Source organism: Mesoplodon densirostris, chromosome 18 (assembly GCF_025265405.1).
Source record: "Mesoplodon densirostris isolate mMesDen1 chromosome 18, mMesDen1 primary haplotype, whole genome shotgun sequence".
Taxonomy (NCBI): Eukaryota; Metazoa; Chordata; class Mammalia; order Artiodactyla; family Ziphiidae; genus Mesoplodon; species Mesoplodon densirostris.
Window position 1 is genome coordinate 14,776,465 of NC_082678.1, and position 14,085 is coordinate 14,790,549.

The window sequence follows — 14,085 nt, forward strand, 5'->3', positions numbered from 1 at the left end:
AGGGCCCTGCTGTGCCAGACACTAAATTTGCACCTTCTTACCCTTAAATGCAAAATCAGAAAAAGATGGGCTGTGCTCAGAGACTTTTGCTTTTATTCTTTGATGCCAAAGGGAACTGAGGCATCTGGTTAGAAGATGAACGAGCTCATGAGAAGTGACAGAGGAGAGCAGCCAGGGCATGGCTATCCCATGACAGCTGCGAGAGGCAGGCTGGGCCTGAGGGTGGGATCTTCTCTGGGAGTTGCTGCCCGCCCCACTCCACCTAATGCAGCAGAGGGTGAAGCTGGCATCGGATTCCGCATAGGTGGAGATTGAGGAAGGAGCTTCGACCCTATGCCAGAGAACTTCTGCCCTCCCTAATCAGCTTTCAAGAGACAGAGTTTATCTGCACGTGAAGTATATGGATGCTGGAACAGTCCCCTTTCCTGGATAAGGGCTCTTCTTGCTTCATGGCTGGCGTGTGTGCATGGTGTGGGTGCATGTGGGCTACGGATGGGTGTGCCTAGGAGAGGGCCACACTTAGCAAATAATAAGTTAGGATTTAAGTCTCCTTTATTCATAACAATCACTTGTCATGTAAAAAAGATGTATCTCCTAAATCACACAGTCAGTCTGGCTAACTCTGGTTCCCTGCTTGAAAACTCAGAGTTGTAAAATCCCAAAATACAAAAAGAATCAAATAAACTAGGAAAAACCCTACTTCCTCTTGGCTGAGTTAACCAGCCTTGTACTCAGCCAGGTAACACCACACAGGCAGAAGGAGCCCATATTCATCCTGGAGAAAGCATCAGGATGAAGGACGGTGAACGTGGTCACGTGCACGTGCCTGTGTGTAAGTGTGGCTGAGAAATGAGGTAACGTCTACACGGAGAGGAGTTCAGCTCACGTTTTAGGCAGTTATTACATGAAATGGTCATGGAGCACTTTCGTGTCTTCTCCTAGAATGCTCTGTGTTATCTCTGATCACAAATGAACAACCCCAAACCTCACCTCGTCCCTGTGCACAGGTGCCGAGGCCTCTGTGTTCCAGCATTTCACTGCTACACTCCTGTCTTTTTTTCTCTTAAAAATCACAAAACTACACCCAGCAAAACAGCAAAGATATCCTGACACAGAGACAACCGAAGAAAAGTCACCCAGAGCCTCCAGAGCACAGTTAGTGCTGTAGACATAACCCCACGAAGGTACTTGGGATAGACGGTGGGTTTTTACCAGCTGGTTTTGTTTCATGACAATCCAGAGATTATTTGAAAACAAATAACAAATAACCAATAACGTAGAACAATAATAAGAAAACCCCACATGAAAAGACTGAGACTGCACCTGAATGAATCTCTCGTTTCTGCAGGAATAAATTAGAGAAAGGGTCTAGACAAGCAGGAAGGGAGTGGGACAGGCAGGCATGAAGTTCTGGACTGCACTCCCCATGGCAGGGGCAGGCGGGAGGAAGGAAGGGAGATGGGAGGCAGCTGCACATGGGAGTGCGGCCACACGTGCCTTGGGGCCACAGACAGGCTGACCTCCACGGCACAGCCGGGCATCACTGCCCTGGGCTGAGTCCTAAGCAGCAGAGCGTGGCGCTCCCGGGAGCGGTCCCACGGGCATACAGGCTCTGCTGAGCTCAGAGAAGGACTTGCAGAACTGAACTGAACTAAACCGCAGCCCAGGAACCAGTGCATGCATCGTCTTGGGGATAATCGCCATGAAGCACTAGGACAAGCAGGGGCGGACAGCAGTGGGACAGTGTGGGAGGCGAGGGTGGAGACGAGGAGAGGACAAGAGAGCAGAAGAGGCCATGAGAAGCAGCCGGCGTTGGCCGGCCGGGATGGACAAGGATGGACGGAGGGACCAGACAGACGATTTCCCACTCAGCCTTTCTTAATCATCCCCTCATGTGCTCCTCCCCTCCCGCCATGGCTCTGCAGGCTGAACAAAAGCTTCTGACTAAACAAAAGCCCAGACCCACACTGTGCTGCGCTTTCCTCTAAGCAGAGCTGGAGGGACGTGGGTGTGGGAAATAGTGTTACATGATTAGGATCACGACACTCCTCGGATTCCTAACACCTCCTGGCTTCTCCTCAAACAGAAACCAATTACGGTGCTGAAGCCTCCTGAAGCCTCCCGAGGAGCTGGCGGCTGACGGCTGGTGAGGGTGTCCTCCTCGCTCCTTGTCTGTCACTGGGGCAGGCTGGGCTTGGGAACAAAGGAAGACCAGAGGGTCTGCAGAAGCCTGAGGGCGGGCTTTTCCACGTGGAGCAGGTTCTCATATGATGAATTTGTGAATCACAGGGCTGGGTCTTACCCTCAATGCCTTTGAATTTAAAGGGGTTCAAGTGCACGGGATAAAATTCATGACAGGCACGTGACTATCAGGATTGCAGCATGACCCCTGGGGAAGGCTCATGATGTCAATGCTAAATTCTCAGACACCGAGCTCCCTGGGTTCCCACCAGAAACAAAGTGAGTTCTGTCCAGGACAGAGTACTCTGTGCTTGCCTCTCACCTCGTTTAATAACAAACACCCTCCCCAAATAATGACAGGGGGTCAGCAGTGCCGGGAGGGTGTGCACTGGCTGCGGGCTGACCCGGTTCAACCCGCCACCTCTGGGCACGACATCTAAGGGGTGAAGACCACTGACTGCCAAGGAAAAAGCTCTGAAGTGCAGATCACAGTTCACTGCAGGTACTGATACCCAAATATGGGCGTTTTCATCATCAGGCCACACTTCTCGTAAAGCATCAGGGTGACCGAGATACAGTTCACATGCATTAAACTTCACCCTTTGGGGCACAGTATGTAACCACCACCACAGTGAGCATGTTGAACAGTCCCCCACACCTCAAACTGCCACGTGCCCTCTGTAGTCAAGCCCTCCCCCCAGCCCCAGCCCAACACCCTGCCCTCTGTTCTCTGTCCCTGCAGCTTTGTTTCGCCTTTTCCAGTGGTGGCTGTGGGTCTGCATCTGAGTGAAACACGTAAACACGTAAGTAGAGGTCCCCACAAACCGCGGCCCTCGCCTGCAGAGCCTCCCCCCGCGGTCAGCTGACGTGCGCTCCTGGAGGGCACCTGCACTCTGAGTCTGAGTACTCGGTGCTGAGGAAAGGAAAGCAAATCCTTAGGGAAAAGTCAAGTTCATTTCTAAGTTTAAGAGAAACGTGTTTTGGATTACCTATGCCACTTCTCCCCACAGGTAGATGACTGAGAACAGGCACCCCCGGAGACTTCAAGGACAGCCGCTCAGCACCCCACCAAGTAGCTTCCGAGACTTTACAGTTGCTGCCGTTTCAGTGAGATGGCAGACCAACCACCTAGAGTCCAAGTCACTTGACCGCACTTGCCTTAAGCAGGAGACTGTATCAACGAAACTGAACTTCCATTACTATTAGACTAAATGCCCTTAACTTTCAAGCAGATGGTATGTACCACAGATCTAAAGGACAACTCGCTACCTACAGCACCAGTGATGAACTGTCTCCTGGGACAAATTCCGGTGTTTGCCTACTCCCTCCTTCCTTAGCCAGAGGAGCCTGAGATGTCCTGTCTGCGGGCGGACAGGTCAGCAGGAGCAGGCCGACCCTGGCATGGACAACACACTTGGTTGACTGTAACAGGCCTCAATGATCTCTTGGGGTCATTTCTTTATTATTTTAAAAATTTATTTATTTATTTTTGGCTGTGTTGGGTCTTCGTTTCTGCACGCGGGCTTTCTCTAGTTGAAGCAAGTGGGGGCTACTCTTTGTTGCCGTGCGTGGGCTTCTCATGGCGGTGGCTTCTCTTGTCGAGGAGCACGGACTCTAGGTGTGCGGGCTTCAGTAGTTGTGGCACGCAGGCTCAGCAGTTGTGGCGCACGGGCTTAGTTGCTCTGCGGCATGTGGGATCTTCCTGGACCAGGGCTCGAACCCTTGTCCCCTGCATTGGCAGGCAGATTCTTAACCACTGCGCCACCAGGAAAGTCCCTGGGTCATTTCTTTAATATATTTTTTCCTGATTATAAAGGTACTTCGTGCTAAGTGTGGCCATCCTGTGGCCAGTTTATGTCCTGTTTTTTTTTCCCTTTTAAAGAAATTTCATCATGAGCATTTTCTTGTTACTGATTTCAAAGCTTTATTTTTTAATAGTTCCAATAATATCGTATCAAATACTTCATCCTTTTTTAACCATTCTTCTCCTGTTGGACATTTACGTGGATCCTAGTTTTCGCTACTGAGAGAGTGCTTCTCCTTTTCAGCAACGGGGCTTGATAAATTAGAACTCTGTCACCTGCCTCAGGCACTGACAGCCGTTATTCTGTGTTGTAACTGACAAAAATCAGTATCACTACAGGGAAACAGGAAGGCCGGAGAAAAGTTGTAATAGAGTCCAAATACTCTTCCTGGAAATTACTTGGATATGTAGCTTGACATACAAGTAAGAATAGACTGCAGTTTTCGATTTTCCATTATCTATGAGGGAAGAGGAAGGTGGTTTTGTAAGAACGTGCTTTAGACTAGCAAAGTCTAAAATGAACCCCTGCAGCACTCCCTGCAGAAAGACGGGCACGAAGGTTCAGCTCTGACAGCATTGCCCTGTCTCACCCTGGCACCCTGAACGTGTGGCCTGAGTCTGTAGCAAGAGGACACACGTCACGTCATCAAACCTGGAAGGCAGTGTCCTGGAATAAGCCAGATTACCCCAGTCAGCTAGCTTAGTCCAACAGTCCCCAAAGCCAGAAGCGGCCCAAGTGAGGCCTGGGGACCACCTGGATGACCTTGCTAATCAAGACAAAATGGCACATTTTATACTGGCAAGCTCGGAAAAGGCAGGTAAGTGAGGTCTGTTTCTTTTACCCTTTTTTACCTGTTAATACCAGCTACCATGACAGTAATCTGGCGTCCCCTCAACAGCCACCCTCGGTGGGACAGGAGGCCAGTGGGCACAGCAGGGCCCTGTGCAGCCGGCACCTGCCCCGGGCCACGGCTCAGGGCAGGGCCTGCGCGACTGCACCTGGGCTGATAGAGGAGTCACAGCATGTGGCCCCCGAGGGTCACAGCGAGCAAACCAGTGGGGATCAGACCTTGAGCTCAGAGTAGAGGGGTTCAGACACCCAGGCCTGAGGCCGGGGCTCTGGAGTCCTGTGTGCGTTTGCTGAGGAGATGGGGGCAGTGCATGCCAGGGGATTCTGGCTTTAAACCCTGAGAGCTGCCGACACACCACTACCTTCATGACAGGCTGGGCGAAGTACCGCGCGCTCCAGTCGCAGAACCCTGTCTGCATTGTGGCCGAGATGAAACTTTTGTGCCCGGCAGCATCATCCGGGTCGTCAGTGGTCTTCGGGGCATTTGGAAAGGAGGAGGGGAGGAGAAGACAGAAACAGAGTTAGTCACGTCATCCCCGAACTTCTCTGTGAGCTCGAGACAGTCCATCCCCGGAGACCAAGGCACAGGGGTCAGGCTTCTGAGGGCAATATCTCCATGGTCCCCTCACTTCTGCGTCCTGGTGCCCAAGGAACCCCGACTGTCAGGACAGGGCTCCGAGTCTGCGCTCAGAGGCCGAGCATCCCCCAGGGCCGGCTGAGGTGGCCTGGGCTGCAAAGTCCCTGACACTTGTCATCTGAGTCAGCAGCCCCACAAGGTCTTTGCGGCCTGGTCCCAGGGCCGCCGCTCCCACCAGGCCAGTCATACACATAGGACCTTGGCCTATCCTCTGGCTCCTGGATAAGAGCACAGTAGAGCTTGGGCCAACTGGGACTTCTAAGCATTAAAACTTAAAACATGTGGCTCTGCTCACTGGGACAATGGTTCAGTTTGTTCCCTGCTGCAGAACCAATGGGGGCCAGGATGGCGGAGCAGGGGTTTGCCTCACTGCACGTGGCTGGGCATGAGAAGTGCCTCACAGAGGAGCCCCCGCTACCCAGGGAGATGCGCTGGGTGGAAAGTCCCACAGATGGGGTCAGCGATAAGGTCTTACCTCCCGCCTGACAGGGGAACCGCAGACGCCTGCCGCCACCTCGCAGCTCTGCTGGGCCAGGACCCACGGATCATGGTCCAGCCGCTGCTGCCTGGCTGCCCCATGTAGGGTCCAGCCGGGAGGCTAAACCTGGCACCTGGCATTGTGGCCGTTTTTGTTCCTCAGCCATCGAGGCGAGGGGAGCAGGCAGCTCCAAAGCCAGGTGGGTGGGGCCAGTGGCAGGTGTGGACACCTGTCCATCCCCAACACCCGCATCTAGCTCCAAAGTCAGGGTGCAGGCTGCTGTGACTTTCCTGTTAAAACTGCCGGTCACTGGTGAGCTGAGACGTGTCCTTGGCACATCCAGAACACCCTCGCTATGCCGTTTGTGCTTGGCCAGGACAGTGGCAAGCAGTCTGGACAAGACACGAGGCCCCAGCTTTTGTGTCCACCCTGTTATGTGTTCTCACAACCCTGACAAACAAGGACGCCAATTCCTCCCTCTCCTGAACGGCCTCGTTTAACTTAGCGGCTGAGACCACACCCACCTACAGGGCATAATTGAATGTTGGTGGAAAAAGCAAACAACCTGTCAGAACAAGCGCTTCTGTGGAGCAGCTGCCACGTTTAGTGGAGACAAATGCTATTGATTGAGAAGGGAAAAAGCCAATCAGCCCATGTGCTGCTTGTTACATGGAAGCTGCCAAGAGTGAACCCAGAACAAGGGGCTGGCTGCAGGAGGAAGAGGGACACCCTGCGATATCTGCCCAGACGTGGGGGCGAGGAGCCCAGAGCCATTGGTGGTATCCTGCATTCTGCACCCGGGCCGAGGCCACGTGCACCCTGTCGCCCGAGGTGGTGCCTCTCCTCTCAGGAGCGAACGTCCCAGCACCCAAGCCCATTAGAGTTAGTGTTTAAAACCACATCTGTACCTGGTCTGGGCCCTTGTCGAACATCTTCCGTGTCCGGGGGAACTGGTGGGAGTGGGGTGTGTACTGCACTGCCACGGGGCCTGTGGTGCCCGGCCGGCCCGCAGGCAGGTCTCGGCTGACCGGCTGCTTGGCCACGTCATTGGTCAGGCTGGAGCTGCTTGCACTGGATGTTGGCGGGGAGCCTCTGCCGTCGGGAAAAAAGAAACACTGTGTTTTACCCAGAGCCCACTCCTTTGAAACCAAACCCTAAGCAACTTCCCCTGGTACTGCCCACTCCCAGAGCCTGCAAATAGGCCCAGGGTCACCAGCTCGGACCATCCTCAATCGCATGGCTTGTCAACGTGACTTCCAAACCTGAGCTGCTGATGCTGAATTCATGACCCCTTCTAGCTTCTGCCTGCAGGTTCTAAGAACCATCTTCCCCTGAAAACCAATGCAGCCGGAGGCAAGCTCGGTCAGGACTTTGAGTAGGCTCCAGGAGGGTGCAGGGCACGCCTACTCCCCTGAGATCCAGTGCACAGCTCTGTGAACACTGATTAAGTGGAAGGTTCCACCCTGCTGGTCACTCTTTGGAAGACACGGACCCTCTCTGATAAAATTCTGAATGGAGTCAGGTTCAGGTCAACTTTTGTTGTCACAATTGTGCAGATAAAGGTAGGAAAGGATTCTAGGAGGGGCTCAGATGAGAAGATGTCGGGGTGAGAGAGAGCCTGCAGGCTGGAGAGGGAGGGGGAGGCGGGGGGAGGCCGTGCTGGGAACCTCCCCAGACCCCGGAGGGCAGCTGCCCACCACTCACCCCGCCTGGTGGATGTGGATGCCCTTGTTGGTGGGGCTGGCGGGTGCCGACTGAGTGAGGGAAGAGGTGGTGAGGATGCGCTGAGGCCGGGCGTTCACTGTGGCCTGAAGGAACAAAGGGACAAGTGAGGTGGGTGGTCACTGTGACAACCTGAGGCTACAAGACAAGCACAGGCTGGTGGCTGCTTTTGAGTGGATTCAAAATCACAGAAAAGGGCTTTTGGCTGAGGAAATCTCATATGAATGGAAGGTCCCAGTTAAAATTTTCCCCGCAAATGTTACCCTCTAGATAAAATGATATTCTGTTGCCTTTCTGGAAGGTATTCACCTGGTCCCGTGAGGGTCCAAGGACGCCCCCCGCCCCGAAACACTGTCACAAAACTGCACCGGGACTAATGAGGAGTGGGGTGGTCTGGAAGTTGGGGAGAAGGCTCTCCAGGCTCCCTCTCATGGCAGGAGCTCCACTGGAGGGAGCAGCTTCCTGGGCGGAGCTGGCACTTGGGAAGGAGCCTGCCTAGCCTCAGCCTCGGTTGTTCGTTGTCATATTTCGGCACAGGCTCAAAACAGCACCTTGGGTGCAGCATTTTGTGAATGGAGACAAGACCCAGGTCTGTGCACTTCTTCCCATGATCACGTGCAGGTTTGACATTTTACCCGGCAGAGGGTCTGTGCAGCCTGGGCTGGCAGTCAGGAGGGAAGCAGCTTTGTTGTGATTTTTTAAAATGGTGGAGGAGACAATAAGCAAACAGGGGTGTCACTGCTTAGCTGCTGGTGGACCCACTGACGCCAAGTTCTTTCCTGGACTTCTGTTCTGAGGGCTGGACAGCTGGATGGGCCTGCTAGATCTGGACATCCAGGGTGAAAGGACCAGAAAGGGGCTGATGCTGTGGAGGGGGCACCACTCTGGCAGGAAGAGAACAGGAATGGCGGCTGTTGGCCACCCCTTGCCCGAGTGTGGCTGGTGCCAGGCTCAGTTCTCGAAGATTGGGTGTCACCCAGCGAGATGGGCGGAGCCTCGACCTTCATGGGGTGATGCTCCAGGGCAACCCTGGACTGGCTACTTACAGAAGACCCTCAAATTCTGGCTTATGCTCTCAGCAGTTAGGAAGGCCATACCTATATTCAGCTGACAGGTACAAAATTACAGAATACAAAACCACCAACATAATACCAATGTTTCCCAGATAATCCTTCACTTTGAAATGCAAACAGCAAGAACTGAATCATAACCAGCCTATAAAAACTGTTTTTTATTTTTTGAATTATAAAAGTTGTATTGTTTGTGTTTGTTTTGCTTTGGTATTTAAATTATTTGGCCTCCACACACGCACAACCTCAACAAAGCCTGAGAGCCAAATGATCCCTTAAGAGGTCTAAAAGGAGAAAAGAAATTTAAGTTAAGAAACTATAAACTGAGTATGTGTCTCCTCAAAATTTCTAGAAAATCAGTGGGAGGTGATGAGGAGAGACAGAAAACTTTGGGGTTGAAATGCAGACTTCGGCTGAATCCACGACCTTTCAAAGTTTCCCTGAGCACAGAGGCTCTGCCGCTGCCTGAGCTGGAGCCCACGGTGCTGATCTCCCCCAAGACCCCCACCCCGACTGCTCTCCTCCAAGGAGGCTCCAAAAGGGAAGAAGCGCGGGGGCCTGTGGTGACTAACTCTGCTTCCCTGCTCTTCCTGGGGGGTGGAGGTGGCACAGCCCTGGCTTGTTCTGTCTCAGCCTCGAGGGCAAAGAAGACAGCCATGATTTTTTAATGCAGTTCACACTGACGGCTGCTGCACACAGCTCTAGTTTTGCATCTGTTCTGGAAATCCTGAGGGGTGGGCATGTCACTGGTTGGGGAGGCCCCATGACTGGTGATCGATCCTAGGGTTTCAGGCTTAGATGAAGCTTCTTTGCTTAACGTTTCCTATTTGTGCAACAAACATTCACTGCAGCGGTGCTGCAGTGGCGAGCATGAGTCGGGGGTGGCCATGCAGACCCGCCTGTCCGTTGGATTGGTGTGGATGGAGGCTGCTCCGGGAGCAGGTTGTGGGAGATGCCCTCCAGGAAGGCCCCTTTCTGTGCTGGTTCCAGTCGCCGTTTCACACAGAGAGCACACCGCCAGGAAAGGGTAACAGAGAAACACCAGTGTGCTTGCTGGCTGTCAGGTTTGGGCTGTATATGGAGGAAGATGGGGCGTGGGTCCGAGAGACCCCAGGACCCCACCGCGAGCCCCATCCACTGCGAGCACACTTGCCCATTGTTCTCACGGCGTCAACACCCTGTCATTCTTCCTCCATGATGCTGCACTGGAGTCACTGGACCAGCAGACGCGCTTTGATGAAGGCCCGAGGTAAGTTCCCTTCCCAACAAGTGTTGAGTCCAGAAGAGGAGGGGCAGCAGTGGGAGGTCATGATTAGGGCTACAAGCCAACTTTTTAGAGAGTGGCAAACACCTTGTTAGTCGGATTCTAGGTCAGATGTACCCTCTTAGCCCAGTGCAAACACAGAAACGATTTGCAGGGACACGCACACAGCCCCACCTGTGCTCCCCGCCCCCGTGCAGTTAATGGGGGTGGTCGCTGTAACGGGAGCCTGGGGCCGCAATAAGACGCCCCCTCTGTCTCCCGCTCCCAGCGCTTTCTTACTCTGCAGATCTTCCACTAGAACACGTCGCGTCACAGGGATGCGGGAAAGTCTGATCCAGTGCAGAGAAGACACCCTACAGAGGTGATGAGGACAGCAAGTTTCCCAACTGGATCTCGACACAGTCAGGGTTTAGGACACCAACGGAGGCTTTTGGCTGCTCTCTCTTGGGGGATGGAGTATTTCAGAAAAGTCCCTGTTAACTGCATACCAAAGATCTGGATTCATGTGGGAGGAGGTGATTCCCCAAAGGATCGTCTACAGTTAATTCTGGGCTAAGCATGAGGCAGAGGCCCTGGTTGCTGGAGCACTGAGAATGGACACCTATGAAAGCACGTGACTCTATCTAAAAAGTGATTTTTCTGTAAACCACATTTCCTAGATAAATAATATAAACTTTCTTTTGGACTCTAAGTCCCAGGTAGAATTCACTTAAAGCAATGGTGGTGACTGTGATGAATTAGCTGGCACTTGGGAGAGCCGCACTCCTGGGGGCCTGGGTGCCCTCAATCCTCGGCCTCGCAGGAGGGGAACTCGCATCAGTGAGGCCAGGACCGGGCACAGCAGGGAGGCTCCATTTTCACAGACGAGGAGGATGACACTCACTCGAGTCCGCTGTGCCTTTCTCCAGGACCTCCTTCCTTTTCCTCTGTTTCTTTCCCCAAGACTGTACTTCCTCCCTCCCTTGGTCACAGGCCCTAATATGTTGTAACAAACATATATTTTAGAAAAGTTTAATTTTTGAATCAATCCTATTCTTAGTTGAAAAAGCAGATGATTAGACTATTTCTTAGTTTTGTATTACAGAATGAAAACATTAACTTAATTCACTGGCCTCTTTTCTATAGACATTGAGAAGACTCCACACTCCCTGAGGATGGAACAGCATTCAGGTGCCTTTGTGGTGAGTCACGCAGGCGGATGATGAAGAAAGTGGGCGAGGCGCTCACTGGGCGCAAGGGGAGGTCAGAGTGGAATAAACTACCTGATAGTCCCGAGTCGGCCAACAGTAATGCCCAACACTTTAGCCATGAGGCTGGCAGTGCTCACAGGCAGGAAGTGCAGCGAACACTGTGTACCTAGGAGTCTCTGCTTTCAGAGAGAGTCACATGTGTGACCACAGGCTGGGGTTAAACCCAGAGTGTGTTCCTGAATTATCCTCATTGCTTCTTTAAGGAGGAAGAGGAAGTTGACTGCTACAGCACTTTAAGACTGGGTACACGATGAGGCTGTGTTATTACTACTTGTGATGCTACCAGGAGCTGAAGTAGCAGCCACAGACAATGAGATGATTCAATCAGCCAGGAAAAGACAGAACCTCACCAGTGAAGAATAATGTCGGTGAGGGAATCGAACACCACACAAATATGGTGCCAACAGCAGGCCAGGTGCTGCAGGAGGTTGGGCTACGTGCGAGGCCAACCCCAGTGAGGCAGAAGCAAATAGGAGGGCTTGATAACCAGTTTGGAAAAGTAACAGACCAGGAGTGAAGCTATGATTAGGCCACGTGCCTTCAGGCAAGTGGCAGCCTGAGGACGACCCCTTGTTAGTGATTAGGGCCAGATGAGGATAGAGACACGCCAGGTAAACTGTGACACGCGACAATATTTCCCTGTACTTTTCCTGTAACTTGTCTGCAAGCCTAAAATTTAATCAAAAAGTTACAAAAGTCTTTAAAAATGCTATAACAAATGACTTCTTTGCGGCATTCATTATTGTTCCATTCATGAAAGATTAACTGCATGTAAACTGTCCAACTTCCATAAACAGCCGGAAAACAGAAAAAAAAAAAAAGAGAAACAGCTGTTTTCGGACATTGGGCACCGGGTACTGTTGAGAGAAGGGAAATCATCGCGCAGCTCCTGGCCTGCAGTCGGTTTCCTGCAGACCCGGCTGTGGTGGGGGAAGGGTATCCAGACAAGAGTGCAGCAGTGCAGCTAGCAGAGGAGACCAATCGGAGTGACATGGAAGCCTAGGTGGCTGGAATCTGCAGGGCAGAGAGGAGAGGGCTTCTAGGGTCTGCAGGGGAGGCCCCTCAAATCTGTGAGTACTTTCTGCTTGGGGGTGGCGTGAAAACCCATGAGGGAGGGGCAAGAACCACTGAAAGGCCAAATAATTCCCAGAGCTCACAAAAAGAACTGGGAGAGTTTACAGTCCCTAAAGAAAAAAGGACTAAAATCAATGACCTAAGCTTCCATCTTAAGAAACTAGAATCAGAAGAGCAAATTAAACTGAGAGTAAGCAGAAGAAATGAAGCAATATATATAAAAGCAGGGATCAATAAAACACAGAATGAAAAACAACAGAGAAACACAGCTGACTCTTAGACAACGTGGGTTTGAACCACACGGGTCCACTTATACACGTTTCTCAATAAACACACACTGCAGTACTACAGAATTCAGGGATGTGGAGACATGAATGGGAAAGGCTGATTTTTGACTGCGGGGGGTCAGGGTTGGTGTCCCTAACCTCTGTGTTGTTCAGAAGTCAACTGTACACTAATGAAACCAAAAGCTGGTTCTTTGAAGAGGTACCTTTAGCCAGAAATAGTCATGAATAAGAGAAGTTGTACATTACTGGTGCCAGGAATGAAAAAGAGGACATCACTACACTACAGGTCACACAGATGTCCTCACCTAATTTCCTGCTGCCCTGATGTGGGTGTACAGAAGCAGTGACACATGCCCCCACTGAAGCTACATGCACATGGAATTTAGCCTATATTGTGAATCTCTGGATTCAAAACGCTCGTTCAAAGTTTCTAAACCTAAACCATGCGTAGACCTGAACATGCCTGGAGTTCTCTGCTTGAATATTCGTAACTGAAAACCAGGGTCCTGAGAGCTTCACAGAGAACGCCCTTCGCACGTACCTTGTAGGCGATGCTGTTGAGCACTTTCATAGCCAAATCGGAAACATCTGGATAGGGATCCGCAGCCAGATGTAGCAAGACTCTCCAAATTTGAGTGTAAACACTATTGAATGAAACTCCTAGGAAAGAGAAATGGGAGCTGTTTTAGCAACAAGGAGCTGCCACTGCACACTGGGGCGGCTTCTGGGGTAGCTCCCTCTTCTGAAGACCTAACCATGCATCAGGGGTGGACACTTAGAAGAGCTGGGGTTACAGGAAGTTCCGGTTTTGTTATCTGATAAGGGGCCCAGAGATTCAGAAATCCCAGGTTGGTGAACAGGCTTGATCACACAATTTCACCTCCTGCGGCTGGATCTTTCTAGAAGGAAAAGTTAGAAAAGGGCAGGACTTCCTTTCAGGCCTTGGCTGACTGGAGAGTACTATCCAGCACTGGATTTAATGCCTAGATTTATAGGAGCTGTCATGGCCCACGCGAGTGGAGAATGTTGGCTGAGTCCCCGTCCACACCTCCCTCTGCATTCATGGGCTGCTCTGGTCTCGGTGACTCACTGAGTCTTCTGCCCACACTCCCCGGGACCTCCCCAGGCATCCAGCACCTCCCGAGTGTGCTCTCCACACTAGGGCATGCCGAGTGCCTGGGTGCCAAGGCAGATGAGATGGGACATAAACACAGATGGGGTAAATCGTGGATCCGAAGGAAAGGGAAGGAACATTTATGAGGGATGGGAGGCCACCCCCAGGGAAGGCGGCTCAGTCCTATTTAACCTCACTGTCCTGGTTGCAGGCATCACCCCAGGCTTTACAGAGGACAGCAAGGCCCAGCAACCAAAGGATGAAGAGTTTGAATGCACGCGGCCGAATGAGGAGGCCGCCGTATACCACTGCATCCTTTTTATTTGGGGGAAGCTGGACGATTGGTTTGTTGAA

At 52.0% G+C, this 14,085-nt stretch overlaps 1 protein-coding gene across 2 annotated transcripts in view; it reads right to left on the minus strand.

Moving 5' to 3' along the window:
* Window positions 1–14,085, minus strand: part of RPTOR (regulatory associated protein of MTOR complex 1) — a 342,733-nt gene that overhangs the window by 23,064 nt on the left and 305,584 nt on the right. For both annotated transcript variants that reach the window (XM_060081126.1, XM_060081127.1), the window contains exons 21-24: window positions 13,159–13,277; window positions 7,655–7,758; window positions 6,859–7,042; window positions 5,198–5,308 (exon numbers count right to left, since the gene is read on the minus strand). In XM_060081126.1, the coding sequence (XP_059937109.1) occupies window positions 5,198–5,308; window positions 6,859–7,042; window positions 7,655–7,758; window positions 13,159–13,277 (518 nt within the window). The remainder of the gene's footprint in view (window positions 1–5,197; window positions 5,309–6,858; window positions 7,043–7,654; window positions 7,759–13,158; window positions 13,278–14,085) is intronic.